General features: G+C 35.7%; 1 protein-coding gene across 1 annotated transcript in view; it reads left to right on the plus strand.

Moving 5' to 3' along the window:
• LOC145632730 (uncharacterized) overlaps positions 1–18,359 on the plus strand; it is a 41,032-nt gene extending 22,673 nt beyond the window's left edge. Inside the window, exons 2-3 of the mRNA XM_081685072.1 lie at positions 17,456–18,096; positions 18,230–18,359. Coding sequence (XP_081541198.1) covers positions 17,456–18,096; positions 18,230–18,359 — 771 coding nt within the window. The remainder of the gene's footprint in view (positions 1–17,455; positions 18,097–18,229) is intronic.
• The last annotated feature ends 2,987 nt before the right edge of the window (positions 18,360–21,346 follow it).

Consider the following 21,346-nt stretch of genomic DNA (forward strand, 5'->3'; position numbering starts at 1 on the left):
CCACCAACACATTTTTAACCTTGGTCGGCTGTGCCGCCTCGGTTATTTCCTGGGTGAACGCAGAAGGTTGTTCACCCAGGCGAAGCAGACGAAGCTGCCAGTCCAGTGGCTGGACATTTCTGAATGCCGCTTGACCTCCGAAGAGGGCCGGCTGCATGTAATGAGGAGTATACGGACCGTAGACCATATGTGGTACATACGGTGCATTCCCTATCATATGAGGGCGCGAATGGACGGTATTATCGCCTATATGGCTCTCATTCAAGGATTGCACATTCCCTGCAGATGTATTCTTAAAGCTGTCTGGAAAGCTTGATGTAGAAGCAGACTCAGACAACTATTGATTCCTCTTGTGGATGATGATCTCCCGAGCATCAAGAGTTGATTTTTTGTTTCCCACCGGCAGTTCAGTCCGGCGGGTATTGTTGGTATTCCTCTTAGGCAGAAGAATCTTGGACCAATGAATGGTCCCGGCTTCCTTCTCCTTTGGATGCGGAGTTGGCTGCCTATCTTTAACCGACTTCCCCTTTCTCCAGAGGAGTCCTCCTTGCCGACTGGCCCCTGCTTGGGCCAGCCCGGCTCTTGGTGATCAAATCCTTAATTTCACCCTTGAAACTAGTCATGAATTTCATGAGTTCGTCTCGAGTGACGAGAGCAGATCCACTGGCCGTATGGGTTTCCCGTTCTGGCTTTCCAGGAGGTCGGTTTGTACCTGCTTGGCTGGTACCCCGCTCCAGAGTGTCCCTGGGCCGGATGCGCTTGGTTATCAGAGAGCCATCACTGGCTGTATAAGTTTCGACCTGAGGATCTTCGTCCTATTGGTCAGTAAAGACTTCCGGTTGGTCTACCGGACGCTCGGGAAGTGGTACAGACTCTTGAACCATCCTTGAGGTACTCTCCCCACAGACGGCGCTAAATGTTTTGGGTGTTTTTGTCCCTCAGGAGAGTTACGTCACAAAGATTGGTCTGACTGAGCTGTACCTGCAAAAACAACGGAGACTCCGGGTTGTAGGAGCTCCGTCTCTGAAGATCAAGTTAGTAACTTGAAAGAGAATAAAGAGTGCGGAAATTTAGGTGGGGATCTGCTTGGATTCCAAGCTCACGTGTGTCTCTGATGAGAGAGAAAGTAGGTGTAATAAATGATTGAATGTGTGTCCCCAAAATGAAAAAATATCTCCCTATTTATAGGGTCATTGGTAGGTGTGCCCCTATCTAGGTCACTTGACCTAGATTTTAGTGGGCTGCGCCGAATTATGGCGTTTTCTTGGGATTTGGGCCCTTGAAGGCCGCCATTTCAGAATCTATCTGAAGGAGCCACGTGTTAGATGGCTAGGGGGCCACTTGGGTCATCCTGGTCTTGACACGTGGCCTTCACTTATTGGGACATCTGTCTAGGGTAATGTTTACCCTAAAAACGGTTCATTAACAGTTCTCAAACATTTGGATCGATTCAGTTTCAGGTTTTGAAAAATTGGGTCGTAATAGGTTCTTATTGGTTCGGTTCCTTTTCGAAACAGTTCAAAGCGGTTCGGATTCACCAGTTTGTGCCGGTTTTTGACAAATCTAGAATTAAGTAATCTTACAACACTGACCAAGTAACACTTATAACACCCTTATAACACTAGTGAAGTAACCCTTGTAATTGAAGGTGGGTATCATGCCGGGCCGTGCCTGAGTGGGGCTCGTGTTGTGTGGTGCCCCGCACGGCCCACAGGACTGGCGGGCCGTGTCGTGCCAGGCTGCAGGCCAACCCATAATTTTTTTTAAAAAATATATATATATATATATATATATATATATATATATATATATATATATATATATATATATATATATATATATATATATGAACAACTTAAGTTTATATAAATAATGTTATTTTTTTTAAAAATGTTAATTTTTTTTATGTTTATGTTTATGTTAATAATTTATATATTTTTTTTAACAACTTTAATTTGATTAAGTTTATATAAATAATTTATGTTTAAGTTAATTAAGTTTATATAAACTTATTTAATTAATTTTATATAAACTTAATTAACTTAAACATAAATTATTTATATAAACTTAATTAAATAAGTTAATATAATAAACGTAATAAAATAAATTTATATAAATAAACTTATTTATTTATGGGCCATGTCGGCGTGCCGACCCACGGGCCGACGACTGTGTCGCCTGCCATGCCTGTGCCGTGCCCGTGTCGGATTTCAATTTTTTGTTCACGACCCAAGGCCCATAAGTGGGCCGCCGTGCCGTGTCGGAGTTGTGTTAGGCTTGTGCCGCCCGCGTGCCGGCACAACCCATGCCCATCTTTACTTGTAATACTGACCATTACCCCTGTAATACTGGTCGAGTAACCCCTATAACACTAACAAAGTACCCTTCGTCATGGCTGGCCACACTGTGTGTCCAACCACATATAAGAATGTGTGTACTATATTTATTTATTTATTTATTTTTACTATTTCTCACTCCTACTTATAATTAAATATATTCCTACAAAGAAAAAGTTGCATCACCAGCTAGAATAACAAGTTGATGTGCTTGGGTTTGGGAGCAGGGTGGTGAAGGTTTTTGGTTGGTTGGGGTTGGGTTTTTGAAGGTAGGGCGGGGAAGGGAGGCAGGATGGTTTTGGGGTGATGATGTCAAAGGGAAGGGAGGCCAGGCCATTTCGGAGGTGGGACTGGGAAAGGGGACGGTTTCGGAGAGGTTATACACACAGTATCTTACCATATAATCAATTTTTAAAAAATCTAACATACATGAATTTATGTACTACCTCCGATTTTTTTTAGTTGTAAATTTGGGATATTATTTGAGAATTATATAATATTCCAAAGTTGTAACTAAAAAAATCAGAGGTAGTATTATTGTAAAAAGCTAATAAATGAAGTAGACCTAAATAAGGGGGGAGAGGGTATCAATGTTTGTATAATCAATTGGTAGCTTCTTTTGTTCTTTATTGTAATATCTAACATTCACTTCTACATGTTGAGCAGTATGAGTAGTATGACCATGCTATATAGAATTTGAGAATTGATTTCGAACTTTATGGTGACTTGATGAGAATGACATGAGTTATGAGCTAGACATGTCCTACAAGTTTTGAACATATAAATTTAAAATTTAGGTTTATAAACAAATTTCTGGACATTTTATATAATTTTTTGATATATTTTCACATTCGATTTTTGATATATCAATATTTGGCATTTACACCTAAGTCTTTAAAAATTCATACTCTCTCCATTTTGTAGTAATTGCAACACTTTCCTTTAAAGTCGTTTCATAATAATTGCGACACTTTCTTAATTATTTGGTAATGATCCACTATTATTTACTTCCTCTATTTTATTTTAAATGTAACATTTCTCATGACACGGTTGCAAATGTATTATTTTAACCATTAATTCCTTTTAAAAAAAATTGGATTAATACCTTATATTACTAATATGTTAAAAAATTTTTTTAAAAATTGATATAAATCAATCAGTTAATAACTATTTACTAAAAGACACATCAGCAATGACACGTGTCATCTCCTGGTATTTTTTTCTTTGAAAAAAAATTATATTTAAGAAACAAATCTTTACGTATATAATACTGTAATAATATCTTAGGGTTGTGTAATAGAAGATTTGATGTATCATATCCTTCCAAAAAAAAAACATATTAACAATTATAAACTTAAATTATTAACATAATTTGTGATATATGGATATTTTTTTTGAAAGAAATGTACCATGGTGTGTCAAAAAAATGTACTATATTTATTATAACAAGATCATATATATTTTTTTTCTTGAATTTATTTATTTTCCAAAATTGCAAAGCTACAAATTTAAACAATGAAATGTGAATATCAAATCAACAAAGGATACTTTTGTTATTTCCTATGTAATTCTTTAAGTTCCTCTTTAATATCTAAAACAACACATATTAGTTTCTCCTTAGAAAAATGTCTTAATTCATTTTGAGAAAACCATACCTCAGCCTCGAGTTCCTTCAGTTTGGCCTTTTCATCAGTTTTGGCCATTAAACATAGATGCACATTTTCTTCGCGACGTTAGTCTTCTTCCTCTTCAAAATTTGTGTCTCCCTAGGCAGCTAGCATTGCCTTCTTCACATTGTTCTTAGTGAAGTATGGCTTATAGACCCTAGACTCCTTGGATTTCTCCTTTCCTTTAGTCTTTCCTTCCTTAAGTGGACAGTCCTTAATGAAATGATCTTTTTTCCCACAGTTGAAACAGGTAGTGTCTCTAGAATTTGTGAACTTCTTGTTCCTATCAAACTTCCTGTTATTCATCATCTTTTAAAATCTTTTAACTACCATTGCCATCTATTCTTCATCAACTTATGAGTCCTCTGAATCTTGAGCCTTTAGAACAAGGCTTTTGTTCTTGGAACTTTCAGTGTTGGAACTCAGGTGTAGTTCATGAGTCATCAACGATCCTGCTAGCTGTTCCATATTGAACTTGGTGAAATCCTTTGCTTCCTGCATTGCAGTAACTTTGGATCTCTAGCATTCATCTTGTGGTAGGCTTCTCAAGATCTTTCTAGCCGGTTCACCAATAGGAATATGCCTGCCAAAGGAACTCAGTTCATTAATTATATCATTAAACCTAGTGAAAATTTCTTCTATGGTTTCCTTTGACTGCATTTCAAACCATTCATATCTAGACATCAATAGATAGATTTTAGAACGTTTTACCTCAATTGTACCTTCATGAGTTACCTCCAATAGATCCCAAATCTGTTTAGCAGACTTGCACCCCATGTACGATTATGTTCATGAGGTCCAAGTCCATAGTGTAAATAATTTATAGCTAAAGCATTCAATTCAAGTTTCTGATAATCCTCTTTATCATAATCAGAAATAAGTTTAGGAACTACCTCGTTTTTATCATTGGTTGAAGTTACCTCAAAATCACTAGCTTCAATTACACGCCAAACCTGGTAATTTTCAGCCTTGATAAAGATTTCCATTCTGTTCTTCCAGTAGGTGTAAAACTTACCATTGAACATAAGTGGACGTTGCGTAGCATACCCTTCTTTAAGTTTCTCCTTGTATTTCATCTCTCCTCAAGAACTTACTCAGCAAAGTTATCTGCTTACACGTGAGAACCTTGCTCTGATACCAATTGTTAGTTGAAACAAACACTACAAGAGGGGGGTGAATTATATGTGAGTTCCTAGTGACTACTTTTGCAAAATATAAAACAGAATATAAATGAACTTTGCAATGCACACAGGATTTTACGAGGAAACCTTACAGGGCCCAACTGGAAATAAAACCTCGACCCTTCTAAGGGATTTCCAAACCAAACCAATTCACTATAATAGGGCAAACACCAAGTTACAACCTATTATCAAACAGACCTTTACTCACAAGTTCCAGATTGAACTTGCTACACAGTAGGACCTTATCCTACCCAGCCCAAGTTCCACAATTAGATTCACTCGTACAACTATAGTAATACCTCATAGCTTTTCACTCAAAGCTCACACACCTGTATGCAATATAAATTTCACACACACACCCAATAACCCAACCAATATAGAATATAGAACACCTAATATATGTTAGGCAAGCAATGCACAAAATTCGAAACTAATAGCTTGGCAAACTTACACAAATTAAGCTCTGAGATTTCTTCACACATAAACTCACCCAAACTTATGAAATGAGAACTCTACTATTTATACAAGATTAACTCGTATAGTAAGTAGGGTTTTTCAAAAGATAAATAAGTTAATTTAACTGAATCTCAAAACATAGTTTTATGTAAATCATTTTGAATAAAATCTTTTCGGAAAAATAAGATAAAGAAAGATTTAACAAAAAGAATAATATATTTTTGTTAAACGGACTTTAAAAAATAAAATCAATTAGAAAATCTTAAATTAAAATCTATCTTTTATCTTTTCCGTTTTAATTGAACTTGCCAAGCAACTTGTCATGCTTCTAATAGGTTTCATGTATATTTACTTAACATATTTAACAATAAATCTAGAAGATAAAATCTTAACTAAATAATTATTGTTGTGCCGCATTTCTGTAAGTGGATTACTTGGGCTTCACGCAGACCAGGAACAAGTTCCTGCTGTCACTTATGCTCCAGTCTTCAATTGGAACTTCGCAGACTAAGTTCTTTTCAGAACTTACTGTCTTCAGCTAGATGTCTCCAAGTTCTTGTTAGGGAACATTCCTGTTAAGGAGCTTAGTTCTTGTTAGAGAACTCTTCTTCTATTTTGACTAACTTTTCTTCAAAGGCCTCTTCATGTTTTCTTAGCTTGGGTTACTCTTCCACCACCAAAGTCTACTTTACCTGTACTAATCAAACACTAATAAACTTTTATGAGTTGTGTTTGCTTTAGTTTAAGTTCATCATCATCAAAACCTTTAAGCTTCAACACACATCATATCTCCTTTCACCCTTCAAATATGTAATCCTTTCTTGATAAACCACTTTGAGCCTCGTATAACGATAGACCTTTATTTCTTCGACCCACATTTACCTAAACTTGGGATGGGATGGTGTGCAACTTATACGATTTCAAAAGCTTGAGTGATTTCAAGAGATTAAAATGGCAAAAAAAAAAGCAAAAAAAATATAATAAAGGTGTACAAAAGGGCAAGTGTTCCAATGTCATTGACATGAGCATGTCTTTGATATGAACACGTCTCAGATTGCGTTTCTTATCGAGTGCTTGATACCGTGCCTGAGAAACATGAATGCCAAGTGAGTGATAGACCGAATAATCGGGATTGCCCACAATTATAAAAAAAGGTTCAAAATAAAAAAAATTCAAAAGCAAAAAAAAGAGAGCAAAAATAAACAAAGAAAGAGCTCAAAAGTGAGAAACTTCAAGCATAATAATACAAAGATTCAAAAGCAAGGTTGCACACCTTGGGGGGCTTATCTAGGGTCTTGAGCCTTTATCCCTTTCTTCTTCAACCTTTAGCGTAACCAAGTTACAACCCTTAAAAGGCCTCTTTGAGGTACACACATACTTGTGCAAGGTTCGGCTAGAGCTACGTTCGGCCTGATTCCTATAGGATACGTAGGCAACCTCACATCGAGGTGTTACCGTAATGAAAAAATGCATTCATATTTACGTTCATAATTGATCACATCAAGGGAATCCAATGCTCATCCCTATCCATTTAGAGCTAGACTTGGGGGCTTGATCCCTACATCATTAGCTTACCTAGCCTAAGAGTCACTATCATTTGACTCTTCTTAAAATAATATCTTTTTCCATACACTTAGCCTTTGCAGCCGAGCTTTAGTGTCACTTTTACTCACATCACAAATACATAGACAAATAATCCTCCTCTTAGGTTCCTTTGTCATGAAATCTCGACACAACATTGAAGTAAGCTTTATTATATCAAAATCACTCATCATTGAATCTTGAAGTATGAAGTGCTTAGCCTCCATGCCTAAGTTACCTAAATACTCCCATCCAAAATTAATAATGGAGATAACCTAGGATGTTACAATCTTCACACCCTAAGATACGACATCGACACATACATTTGTTAACGCTCAATCAACATGCACCTTTAAAAACTTCGCTTCTTTCTTTTTCGCGTCTTTCTTTTTCGGGAGAAAGTTGGTACCCTCTACAAAAATGACGGAAATTTTTGTTTTTTTTTTAGTTTTCAAGTCACACATTGAGTTATGAGTCAACACTTTGCACACACGAGTCACACTAAGTGAGTCATCATTAAGTCAAGTTTACACCTTGAAGCCATGTATGTCAAAACGCTTTGAGTCGAGTCATGATAAGTCATATGTGTTAAAAACACATTGAGTATAATTATGCAATGAGTCAAGCAACACTAAGCCTTAGGTTAACCCTAAAAAAAGAAAAGATGAGAAAAGTCCTATAGTCCAAAATATAAATGCAGGTACAAAAGATTTGAAGCAAAAGGACGCAAATGGCTTAGCAAATCAACTAAAGTCGGCCTGATCGCAGTGAGCACATCCATATTTTGATCAAGCACCTCAGACTCGGTAAAATCCTTAAGAATAGAGTTTTCAACAGAGTTTCAAGGTATAGGAAGCTATCACTTCCAAAGAGCAAGCGAGCAATAATGTTCCCGGATTTTTTGAAAAACTGCAAATATAAACGCATGAAATTCTTCCAAGATAAGAGGAAAGATTTGAGCAAGATTTGGTTGAAAGGAAACGACCAAGTTGAAGGTTCAGAAAGAAACCGAGCAACGAACAACAGCAGTAGTAGAAATGAAGAAGGAAAAACTTGTCAGTTTTAAAACTTGTCAGTTTAAAAACTTGACTCTATCGCCAAACGAAAAACTTGTCGTTTGGTGCTGACCTTCTTCGCCTGGTGACAAAGATAATTCCTGGTGATAGTATGTTCAAGCGTGCATTGGTGCGGCGACAGAATATGTGGCCCTCATAAATGACTATGTGGACCTTATGCAGCAATTTTGGGTTCCTTGGTACGCTAGTTAGCCCCTATAAGAAATTTGACATGATTAAGTAATCGGCTCGATTACAATCACAATAGGTGATCGACCTGATAAAAGATCGTCTCACTTAGCTTAAAGCGCCTAAACATTGGCTCATTGCAAAGGCATCAATATAATGGTTCATAAGTAGCTGAAGGCACCGACATAATGGTTCATGAGCAGCAGAAGGCACTGATGTAATGGTTCACAAGGAGCAAAAAGCAACGACGTAATGGTTCACAAGTAGCAAAATGCGCCGACGTACTGGCACCGCGGAAATTTTAGCAAATATCACAGCGGCAAAGTTCAAGTGAGCTTTAAGGATCGACAAGCGTTGGTCTTTGGTAATTTTCTTCGGAATATTATCGCAACGACTAAGGATGACTTCAAGTGAAGTTATCTTCGACAACGTTCCCTAGGATGAGGAAAGTTGTCAGAAAGCTAAGGGTGACTTCAAGCGAAGTTATCTTTGATGGCGTTCCCTAGCTTGCGGAGGGTTGTCTCGGAAAACTAAGGATGACTTCAAGCGAAGTTATCTTCGAAGACTTTCGCTAAAATTGAGGAGGTGTCACCTAGATTTGAGACGATAGCACGAGATGGGCGATCTTCGATGACGTTCGCAAAGATCGTGGAGTTTGTCACCTAGATTTGAGAAGATAGCACGAGATGGGCGGTCTTCGACGACGTTCGCTAAGATTGTGGAAGTTGTCACCTAGATTTGAGAAGATGACACGAGATGGGCGGTCTTCGATGACGTTTGCTAAGATTGTGGAGGTTGTCACCTAGATTTGAGAAGATAGCATGAGATGGGCAGTTTTCGACAGCGTTCACTAAGATTGTTGAGGTTGTCACCTAGATTTGAGAAGAACAGTTCGTGATGAGGCGGTCTTCGACGACATTCTCTATGATTGGGAAGGTTGTCACCATGATTCAAGAAAAAGCTCGAGATGTAGCAGCATTGATAGACGTCGTTCCCTAAGATGTGGAAGGTTGTCAGGAAAATAGAGGTTGGCTTCAAGCGAAGATATCTTCGACGGCGTTCCCTAGGATGTGGAAGGTTGTCAAAAGCAGGAGGTGATTTCAAGCGAATTTATCTTCGATCGTGTTCCCTAGCTTGTGAAATATGGTCACAAAGCGGTAGAAGATCGTTTCAAGCAGAGCAATCTTCGATAGTGTTCCCTAGTGACGAGGGGAAAACTAGGTTGTTATCTAATCTTCCCTCGGTCAAACTAAATTTATAAATACTTAACAAACCTAAATACGAGTATAAAGGAAAGTCAAGGGTCGAACCCAAAGGAACGTAATGTTCAAATGCTTTCGATTTGGGTGCCTAAGCTAAGTCAAAGCCAAAGATAAATAGAGAATACTAACAACTAACAAAACAAATAACCAAGGAAATAAAACACTAGAAACAGGAATCAACAAGTAATCATGTCAATTGCAACAACTTGGGAAGATCATGCCAATTAAAGGTTGTGAAGACTAATGATAAGAGCAATCAATTGGAATCAAAGAGCTATCTCGTAATTGTTAAGCTAGGGTTCACTATGAATAACAAACTAAGAGAATCACAACCAAACCAATCGATAATTGCAATTCCTAAATCAATTGTTCGTGTCATTAGCAATTACAATGCAATCTAGCATAATTCTCAAGGCCTAATCAAATTACACACATTCAAACCTTCATTAATCACTTTAATCTCAACAATCAATCAATACAATTCCCAAATTAATCACAATGAATCAATCATACAAGTTTAACCCAATTCCTAGCCAAACAACTATTCAAGAATCATCATCTATCAACTAACAACTATAGAAATCAAGAATCAACAATATATCAAGAACAACTACACTAATTAAGAGTCAAACATCAAAATTAAACCACACAAACATGAAATTAAACAAATCAATAAGGTGAGATAGAGTTAAGAATGCTCATTGATAATAGAGAAGATCTTCAATACAATTGTCACCCTTGTATCTTCAATCTCTCAATCACCATTGAAATCCTTCACTTTCTCTCTCTAAAACTACTCCTAATCTAGAGAGAGAGACTCCTAAACTAACCTAATCCTTATTAGAGGAGAGAGAAACTATTCTAAAACTAAAGAATTACATGAATCCAGAATAAAGAAGGCCGTACAATATATATACAAATGAAGAAAAGAAGTTAAATCGCGAATAAAACCCAGAAAGCCGCGCCCGCAGAGAAATCGGCCGCGCCCGCGGAGGAGAAAAGCTGGAACAGATCAGCCCGAGGCCGCGCCCGCGCTCGCTCCCACAGCAAGTTATTGCTCAAAATAGTGGTTTTGGGCTGCAGCAACCCGCGCCTGCAGCTGCGTGGCCCGCGCCCGCGGCTCTGGGTGCGTGGCTGCTCGAGTGTGCTGTTGCGTTGCGTGGTTACTCAAGGCTGCTGCTTTGTTGCTCGAGGTCACGGAGCTTGCTTGGTTGCTTGACTTGCATGCTTGGCTTCTCAAACTCGGCTCCATTGAATTCCTTGAATGCGCTTGAGTTCCCTCCTTGATGATTAAATCCAAGATACTCGACACACCTACAAAACAAGTCAAAGGAACGGAGAAGAAAGAGAAAAATCCGAGAAATGAATAAAATAATAACAAAACCATTAAAAGCACGCATTTTCCTAAACTTACACACAAACACGCAATTCGAGCATTATTACCTAAAAACACGACATAAAGACTAAAGACGAGCATAAAAATATGAAGAAAACCTACCCTAAGAGTGCCATAAATGGAACGCATCACCTAGCTTGTGGAAGATTATCACAGCAAAATTTGGAGGTAGTTACAAGCGTAGCAGTCTTCAGGTGGTATCCCTTAGCTTGAGGAAGATCGTCACAAATCGGTTACTACAGTGACGTGTGCTCGACAGTACAAGATACGCATTTCTTAACTCTCTTATCTATTTTAACTAACGCTAGTTTGCAGGTATCAGCGTTACAAAAATGATTTGGGATCGCAGAACGTTCTGAATCATTCTCCGTCCCTATCGTTACTTTGACTTTTGGTTTCGAAACATAAGTTTCTCCAAACTCAGTCAAAGTGGGGGCTTCTGTAGACACCCAAATGTGTCTCCCCAAAACCAAACCCAGTGATAAATACCTTTCACGTCATTTGATTATCGAACGTGGTGAAAGTGTGAAAAGTCTAGTGATGTAGATGTTTTTATTAAAATATGCTTCTTTTATTTTTCAAAAATATTTCTTTTCTTACTCTATTTATGAAAAACATTTAGTCCAGTTTAGTTTGGTCCATGATAAGGGTCCAATAATGGTGTAGTTGGATGGGGCTTGAAAATACCTTTTCAACGATATATTATATGCCCAATTCCGATGAATAGTGTAGTAGTTTATCCCTAGACCCAAGACTAGGCACCTATACCGACATCCCCTCCTAAGTCCTAAACGATGCGCCATAGTACCCACTACACAACAACTATTACAATACTTTTTAAAAAAAAAATCACCATTTTTCAGTTATTCATTTCAATTTCTCTGCACATTCTCTCTCCTCACCCATTCTCTCTTTACATCATTTCTCTTCCGCTTTCTCTCTCATAAAAAACTTTAATTGCAAAATTATTACAATATTATAACAAGAAATCTTTCTATCACTATGAAATTTAACAAAACAAGACAAAATTAGAAAGAATAAGTTGTTTGTTCAAATTTGGAACAAAAAAAAAAGTATAGTTTTATTAATTTTTTTTGTTGCGATTGTATTTTAGAAACATAATCAAAACATCAAAATAGGTAAATGTATCATTGTAAGTATCATACTGTTGTTTTAGTATTTTTTTTTTGTTCAAAAACTAGTAAATTAAACCAGTACATTCTTCAATTTTTTTACTGAGCGAAAGAAATAGTAGTACTCCCTCCGTTTTTAAATACTTGCTCCATTTCTCTTGGACACGCATGCCGATGCTAATCTTTGATCACTAATATCTTTAATTATCAATAAGTATAAATTATAACAATTGAAAATTAATAATCTATTCATTGAGATGATTCCAACAAGTACCCACAAGACTATATTTTTTCTTATGTATAAATCACAAACATTAGTCAAAGTAGGACAAATGAATAGTGCAAAAAATAGAAATGGAGCAATTATTTAAAAACGGAGGGAGCATTAATAATTAGTTTGTAGTGATTTTTTTTTTTGGACAAATGGTCATTTTCATTTTGAAAAATTTGCATTTATATATATTATACTGTCATTCACATAATAATGTTAATTATTTTTCAAAGTTTGGAGTGGAAAATTATTTTGATGAATGTTCATTTTTTTTATTGTAAGATGTTCAATTACATATTAGTATATAGTTATTCACAATTTTACATATAAACATTTTGATAAAAGTTTATATTTGTGTCATCTTCTTCCCAGTATTTCATGTTCATTTCAATTTTAAATTTCAATATATGTTTCTTCTCATATGAATATATGGTCAATCCCTTATTGATAGCTTCAAGGTTTTATTCACGTATATATATATATTTCATGTTCATTGATCGTTATCTTTCACAATCATTTTAAAACTAATATACAAAGTATGTTCATTTATATATTAATAAATATTCGTTTCCATAAAAATAGTTGATTATTTCCAAATTAATATATATTCATTCATATATTAATAGATGTTCATATTGATCATGTCAATTGTTATACTCATCCATGTTCATATGCAGATAAAAATTGATTCAATTCAACACTTATATATTCATGTTCAAATCTAGTGATTTATATGCTTTTGTCTATTATGAATAGTGGATAAATTAAATTAGACCATGCAATAGCATGAAAAAATGAAGATGGCAAACATAAAAAAAAATTAAAAAAAAATCAAGAAGGCATGGATCGGAGTCGCCAAGCAACTTAAACCAATAACACAGTACAATTATCTTGAATTGTTCGAATTTGGCCTGGATTACTACCCAATAGTTCATTTTTTGGTGATATACAATTTCATTTTGATTTTTATGAAGGACATAAACCTTTCTTTTTTCCTTAAGTAATACTATAAATCACGTCCTTCAAAAGAAAATATATACACAGTATATATATAATATTCATAATAGGAAAGCAACATGTTCATAAACAAAAAACTAAATATTCATAACAACTTGAATTGGTGATTAAGCATTAACAAATGTAAATTTAAACCTTCACTAACTATATATATTAGAATATTTGAGAAACAAGTTATACTTTGTATGTCATAATTCATACAATATTATGTATTGTTTATTAATCATTATCAATATAATAAATGTTCATTTACAAATTTAGTAATAAACCAATAAAGAAATACATTTAACCTTAGCTATAAAATAAAATATGATACAATGTTCATGAACCAAAAATCATACGATCAAAATAAATTATAGAAAATCAAACACCTAATAATTACCAAGACATAGCTACATTAAAAAATGTTCGTTTATTATTACATAGATGAACAAATTTCCCAAACAATAAATTTGACATGCAACAATAAACGTTCTTAAAAAAAGAAAATGTTAAATCTTTAGATACTTGTTTTTTTTAAATAATAATCATTAGAAACTTGTTTATTTACCAATCAAATAATTTATTTGAAAAAGACATGTTAATCACGATAAGAATTTTTTTTGAAAGAAACTAATAAATAAATATTTTTTTCCATGAACATCTACCATTACCCCCACAAATTAATTAAAAATAAGTACAAAATATATAAATTTAATACATTTTTCTATAATAATAGTTCACAATAATATTAAAATATTCAATTAAAAATAATTATATGTTCGTTTGAAAAACATTATAAGTTCAATTATGTAATAATTACATGTTTATTTATAACCATTATTAAAAAATGTTCATTTACAAAATATTGTATGTTCACTTATAAAGTTAAATACGTTAACTTGTAAGAGCTATATATCTTTATTAAAAATAAAAAAGGAAAAATCAGTAAATTGAAAAAATTAAAGGAAAAACACATCTGTAACTTTTCTCTTTTTCTTCAATACCATAGCTACCTCCATGACCACCGTCCTGTGCAGGTGAGTTGTTACACACTCCTCCATAGCTACCTTATGAAGCTTATTATTTCTCTCTCTCATGATACTCATATCACAAGAATTCATGAATGGAGGGAGTAACAACATATCCAATTATTTACCACAATCCTCAATTACACTAAATAACTTCTAGATTTTAGTCAATATTCACTCTAGAATTTCATGATTTCATCAATAATTTCTTTAATCGAGGGGGAACCTCAAAGCAAGCTACCTCCCATGGAAGTCAAACACACCTCATAATCAAAATCACAACTTCAACCAAATGAAATTAACCATCATAAACCCTACTATTTAATTAAATAAACACAAATATAATTATATTAAGCAAATTAAATGTTTAAATATCAACTACTTTTGCCTCATCATCGTCACTACCACAACAAATCAACAAAAATAGTCAATTTTGGATCAAATTATTCGAACAATTATTGTATTTGTTTGTTGAAATGGCTTCACTGCGGCGGTGGAAAGCGATGGTTTATCATTGGAGTAATACTCATGCATACATAGTGGGATTGGGAATACTAAATAAAACGGTGTAGTTTGATAGGGGTGTAGGTAGTACTAGATACACCTAGGTCTAGGGAAAAATTTGTATGAATAATGAGGAAGTTATGGCCAAAATACTAAATTGGGCCCAAACCGGATTTTACCTACGACCCAATGATCATGTGGAGGGTCCAAAGGTTTAATCCTATTCCTAAACTAATTAGGATTAATTAGAAACTTCCATAAGTTTCTAAAATATCTTAATTATCCTTTTTAAAAAGATAAGATCATAGAATTTGAATTAAATAAAAACTTTCCTTTTTAAAAACTTTCCTTTTTTAAATCCTAATTCTATTCGAATTTAAAGATGTTCAAAGACAGTCAAATATTATTTTCTTTCCTCATAATTTTTATCTAAATCTTATATGGTTGGATAGATATTGAAATTATCTTTCCAATGATAGATTATAATATTAATTCCGAGCTATAACGAAAAAGATATGAATGGAATACGAAACTCTATCCAAAATTGATACCGTCCCACTATTTCGACCATATCTTTTTATCTATAAAAGATTTTAATCTGATTCTCTGGGTTGGAAATTAGACTTCAAGATCTTTCTAATGACATATTATATGACTTATTTGGACTTCTGGATCAAAAGATATGATAAAAACAAAATTCGCAAAAAAGTTGTCCTAGCGCCAAACGACAGGTTTGTCACTTGGCGACAATACCTGTCGTCTGGCGCTAACTCCTATCGTTGGCGATAGGAGGTCTTTTATTCCGAATAGGACTCAAACTCTTTTCTTTTGATTTCCGTGCTATTTTTTCTATAAATAGGGGTCGTATCACCCCTGTTTTTAATCATTAACAACAATCATCTCTCTCTCCAATCTCTCTCTCTAAAAAGCTAGAAGATTTCTCTCTCTCTTCTTTTTCTAAACCTTCCCTCTCACAAAATTCCTCACTTATTAGCTCTAGAAACACCTATCCAAGTTCGAAGTTGTCTTCGCCCTAGACGTGAAAGGTTTGATATTTCTGAGGGTTTGGTCCCAAATCCCTATTTCAATTATTTAATTTAATTGTTTGATTATTATTTTCTTTGAAGTTACTAACATGTGTATTTTGTTATTAAAAAGACATACGAGGCATCAAAGTAAGTAATTTAATTGCTTTATTGCTCTTTTGATATAGACATCATGCTTAGATTATTTTGTTGATTCCTAGTATCATGTTAGGATGTTTTATTGATTCATAGTATCATGTTTAGGGTTAATTAATATTTCTAATATCAAGTATGATTATTATAATGCTTCCTATTTCTTTCCTAATATCATGTTAGTATCATGTTAGGGCTAAAGCTTTGATCTTTAATTTTTAGTGACATGCTAGGGTTTGTTATTAATCTTATTAGTATCATGCCTAAGATCTTGCTATTAATATTATGCCTTAATATGATTATTTTAATTATGATTGTTATTATTATTATTATTATTATTATTATTATTATTATTATTATTATTATTATTATTATTATTATTATTATTATTATTATTATTATTTCTATTATTATTATTATTATTATTATTATTATTATTATTAATTATTATTATTATTATTATTATTATTATTATTATTATTATTATTATTATTATTATTATTATTATTATTATTTATGATTATGATTATGATTATGATGATTATTATGTTGCTTGATATATATTATTGTTATTGCTTGATCACGCCTTTTATGCATGTTTGAAGGGAATTTGTACTTGTAATCAAGCTTAATACGATAATTTTTTAATCTTGTTTAGGGTTAATGTGATTATAATTCAAGTGATCGCCAATAATATTTTTGTTTTTTCATTAATATTCAACCAACATAGATTAAACAGGTTTAGGGTAAATATATTGATTGCATGTTAGTCGGAAAGCGCACATGAATACGAGAAGAATAAAGTAGAGGCCTATTATTAGGGCAGATCCAGTCTCTTTTAGGTTGGATTTGTACCTTCATCCCCGAACTTTCAGTCATGGTTCCAAACCTATTGGAGTTAACAATCTCTTGGATCGTTAAGGGGTGTAACCTTCACCCTGAGACGGTTTACAAGTTCCTAAAACTTGTTGGCTACTCTTTTACTCTGGCTTCCTTCCCTTTGGACGCTACCATGGTTAAGTGTATGATAACAGTGGGGCTCAAGTGTGGGATGGCTTAAAATATTCCCTACACACTTCCTTTGAGTGCCAAGCATATTCACACATGCTTAACGCAGGCGCACTTCAAACGACGCCTACACATACACTATTATGATGTGTTGCTTAGTTGCCTATTTCTGGAAATGCATTTAACATGTATAGCTTGTATTGATGTACAGCGCATCTTGCATGGAGTTTTAACTGTGTTGCCAAATGCAGAGCAAAGGCACTATGAAAGACAAATCTTTGCACACTGGCACAACACACATAGGGGAGATGAATTGAAGTTTCTCTTTTGGAGGGTTACTAAAGCTTATAGCATGGCTGACTACAATGAGAACCTTGAGAAGCTAGGACAAGTGAACATGAATGCTATGAATGATTTCAAAGCCCGCAACCCCAAATTATTTTGTGGGGCTTTCCTTAACCCTGAAATAAAGACAGATGCAATTATAAGTAACATTGCTGAGACTTTCAATGGCTACATTATACAAGCCAGAGCAAAGCATTTTCTTTACTGCCTGGAGGATATCAAGTCAGCTTTGATGCAGAGACTAGTGGTGAAGAGGCAGGCAATGATGAAAGCAACAACCATGCTATGTCCAAGAATTCAAGCTAAGCTGGACATTGAGAAGCAAAAGGCAGCTGAATGTGTGGTCATGCCATCATCTGAAACACTATTCAATGTGAGCTATTACTTGGACCAACTAGTAGTGAATTTGGAAACAAGGAGCTGCACCAGTAGGAAATGGGACATGCTTGGTATCCCATGTTGCCATGCAGTTGCTTCTATTTATTACATAAGACAAGAAGTTGAGCAGTTTGTAGATCAATGCTACCACAAGGCCACCTACCTCAAAGCTTATGCAAGTATTAAACTAAGTACCTGAAAACTGTTCACTTAATAGCATAGTCTAGTATAATGTATTAATTGTATGTTTGTATGGTTTAAGATATGTTCCCCCAAGTGAAGGGGAAAGGCATTGGCCTAAGGTCTCCATGCCAATTGACCCACCTCCAATTAAAATTGGACCTGGGAGATCTAGGAAGAACAGGATCAAGGATCCTTTTGAAAACCCCTAAAGGCAGGAATCATTACAAAGAATGGGGTGGAAATGACCTACTCCCTATGCCTCACAAAGGGACATAACAAAAGAAAGTGACCTGAGAAAGACACTAAGAAAGCCCCTTCTCCTCTTGCTAAGAAACCTAGAGGGAGGATTATAAAGGAGCCTGTAGTTGCAAAAGATACAACAACTTCTCAGGCTGCACCATCTACTACCCACCACTCAATGACTACTCAACTAGGTAGAGGTGGAAGGATGATTCACATTAGCAGGGGATTAAGAGGTGGTAGGGTAGGCTCTAGTTTTGATAGGGGAAGTTTTGCTACAAGGGGAGGTGGTGCTGCAAGGGGAGGTGCTGCTGCAACGGGATCTGGTGTTGTAAGGGGAGGTAGTGTTGTAGGAGTTGCTGCAAGGGGAAGGGGCAAAGGTAGAGGCAAGAACCAGCTTCCTGTTGGTGTAGGTGTCTTATTTGCACCTGATGGGTCAGCAATAACTTCAAAAAGTTTATGACATTGCATTTTTTTAAAAAATTCTATACTTAACACTAAAGCCCAACTTCTGACTCTTTATGCTTTGGCCTGTTTGCAGACATCAAGACATCAGAGAGCACCAAGGTCAGGCCCAACTGGAGAAGCTACAAGACCAGGGCATAGATCAACTATGGCTTGGTTCTAGATGAGTCAGTCAAACCAGACCTTAACCCTGCATCAGCCTACTCAGTAGTAGATGGATGTCTCACTTAGTCATAGTTTTAAAACTCTGTTTTAATCAATATTTTGGGTGACATTGTTGTGTTGTCTCATATTTTGAAAACAATGTTTATTTGTAGTGTATTTTGAATACAATAACTATCACTTTGTAATATTTTGCATTCACTAAGTGCTTATGAATTATGAATCGCAAATGATATCACAACATGTTTATTTATTCATTACTTGAACATCATACATTAGATTGATTAGGTAGCTAATAAACAACATCTACCTACCCTTAACCCCTAAATTAAGCCACCTAAACCACCATCATTAATACAAAATCAATATTAAGCTTTCAAATAAACAAGAAACATTGTAAAGAAAAGGAAATTTTGTCTAAAACCACCCGCCAAATACTGTATTTTGTCAAAAATCACCCAAAAAAAATGTTGTCTAAGACCACCCAAATACAAAATTTTGTTGTGTAAGACCACCTAGCTCAACTTTCCGACGTTGACCTCAAAATCCGGTGCGTTGACTCTGGGCACGTGATAAACACGTGACCCCCCTCCCCATTTATTTTTTTTTCCATTGATTTTTCTGGTTTCCCTTTCTCTCTCCTCTCTTTCCTCTTCTTCTCTACTAGTCTTCTTCTCTTTCTCTTGTCCTCCCTCCTCTTTCTCAATCTTCTAGCTTTTCTTTGTCCCTCATCTTCTCTCTGTTCCACCACCAACATCAATGATCATCAGCAACAACAACGGTGCAGCAACATCTCCACCAATCACCACCAACATCGACCGCAACAACACCTCCACCAACATCAACCAATCACCACCAACATCAACCGAAACAACAACAACGGTGCAACACCAACAACAACAAAGGCAACAACCACCGTCGCAATAAATTTGTAGGTCTAATGGTGGTTTTGATTAGTTTTTTATTTTTATTTTTTTTGTGTGTGGTATTTTCGATTCTTTGAATTTTCGGTTTTTTTGGGTTGATTTTTTGTTTTTTTTGGGGTTAATTTTCATTTTTTGGGCTAATCTTTGTTGTAATAGATTAATTTAAGTTTTTGGCATTAATATCTGAAATGGTGGTGCTGTGTGGTGGTGTTGCCGTGTTGGTGGTGGTGTGTGGTTGTGTGTGATGGTGGGGAAAGGGCTGGTGGGAGTGGTGTAGGAAGTTTAGTGGTTGGGGTTGTTGTGTTGGTGTGGGGTTGTGTGTGACGGTGGGGAAAGGGTTGGTGGGAGTGGCGCGGTTGGGGTCGTTGTGTTGGTTGGGTGAGCTGGTGGCTATGACGTGGGGCTGGTAGTGTGGGGGGGGGGCTGGTGGTGTGGGGGGGGGGGGGTGGTGGTGGTGTGGGCGGTGCCGCGGTGGTGGTCTTAATACCAGAAAATTCGAGAAAAAAATAAAAGAAAGGGGAGGGAGGGGTCACGTGCTTGTCACGTGCCCTGAGTCAACGCCGGAAAGTTGAGCCAGGTGGTCTTACACAACAGAAATTTGAATTTGGGTGGTCTTAGAAAATAATAATTAATTAATTAGGAAAATACGTATGAAAATACGGGGTATTACAGTCTACCCCCCTTAAAATAAGTTTCGACCCGAAACTTAGCCAAAAGAAACGAAAATCATTTTGAAATTATTGGTTCATGCACATCCTAACTTGACTCAAGACTCCAACTAAACTTAAATAAGACTCGAAATCACTCAAAAATTACTCGAAAAACAGACGCGCGAAACTCTATCGCCCTCTACCCCTCTTAAAAGGAGTTACGCCCCCGTAACTCAACCACTAACCTTAGGCAAACAACTCTGGGTAGCGTTTCCTCATATCAGCCTCAACTTTCCATGTAGCCTCTTCAGTTTTCTGATTTGACCACAACACTTTCACAATGCTCACATCCTTGTTCCTTGTGCTCCTGACCTTAGAGTCAAGAATCTTTACTGGTCTTTCCTCATAAGTCAAATTCTCATCCATCTCAATGGTTTCTGGTTGAAACACATGTGTCACATCAGGAATATACTTTCGGATTTGGCTCACATGGAACACATTGTGAACCCTTTCTAGCTCACTTGGCAAATCCAACTTATAAGCCACTTTCCCCACTTTTTGATTGATCTCATATGGCCCTATGTACTTTGGGCTTAACTTTCCCTTATTTCCAAACCTCATCACCCCTTTCATGGGTGAAATTTTCAACAAAACCTTTTCTCCTACTTCGTACTCCTCTTCCCTCCTTTTCAGATCAGCATAACTCTTTTGTCGATCCTGGGCCGCTTTAATCTTTTCTTGGATCAACTTAAC

Source organism: Chenopodium album, chromosome 5 (assembly GCF_948465745.1).
Source record: "Chenopodium album chromosome 5, dcCheAlbu1.1, whole genome shotgun sequence".
In the NCBI taxonomy this organism is placed as follows: domain Eukaryota; kingdom Viridiplantae; phylum Streptophyta; class Magnoliopsida; order Caryophyllales; family Amaranthaceae; genus Chenopodium; species Chenopodium album.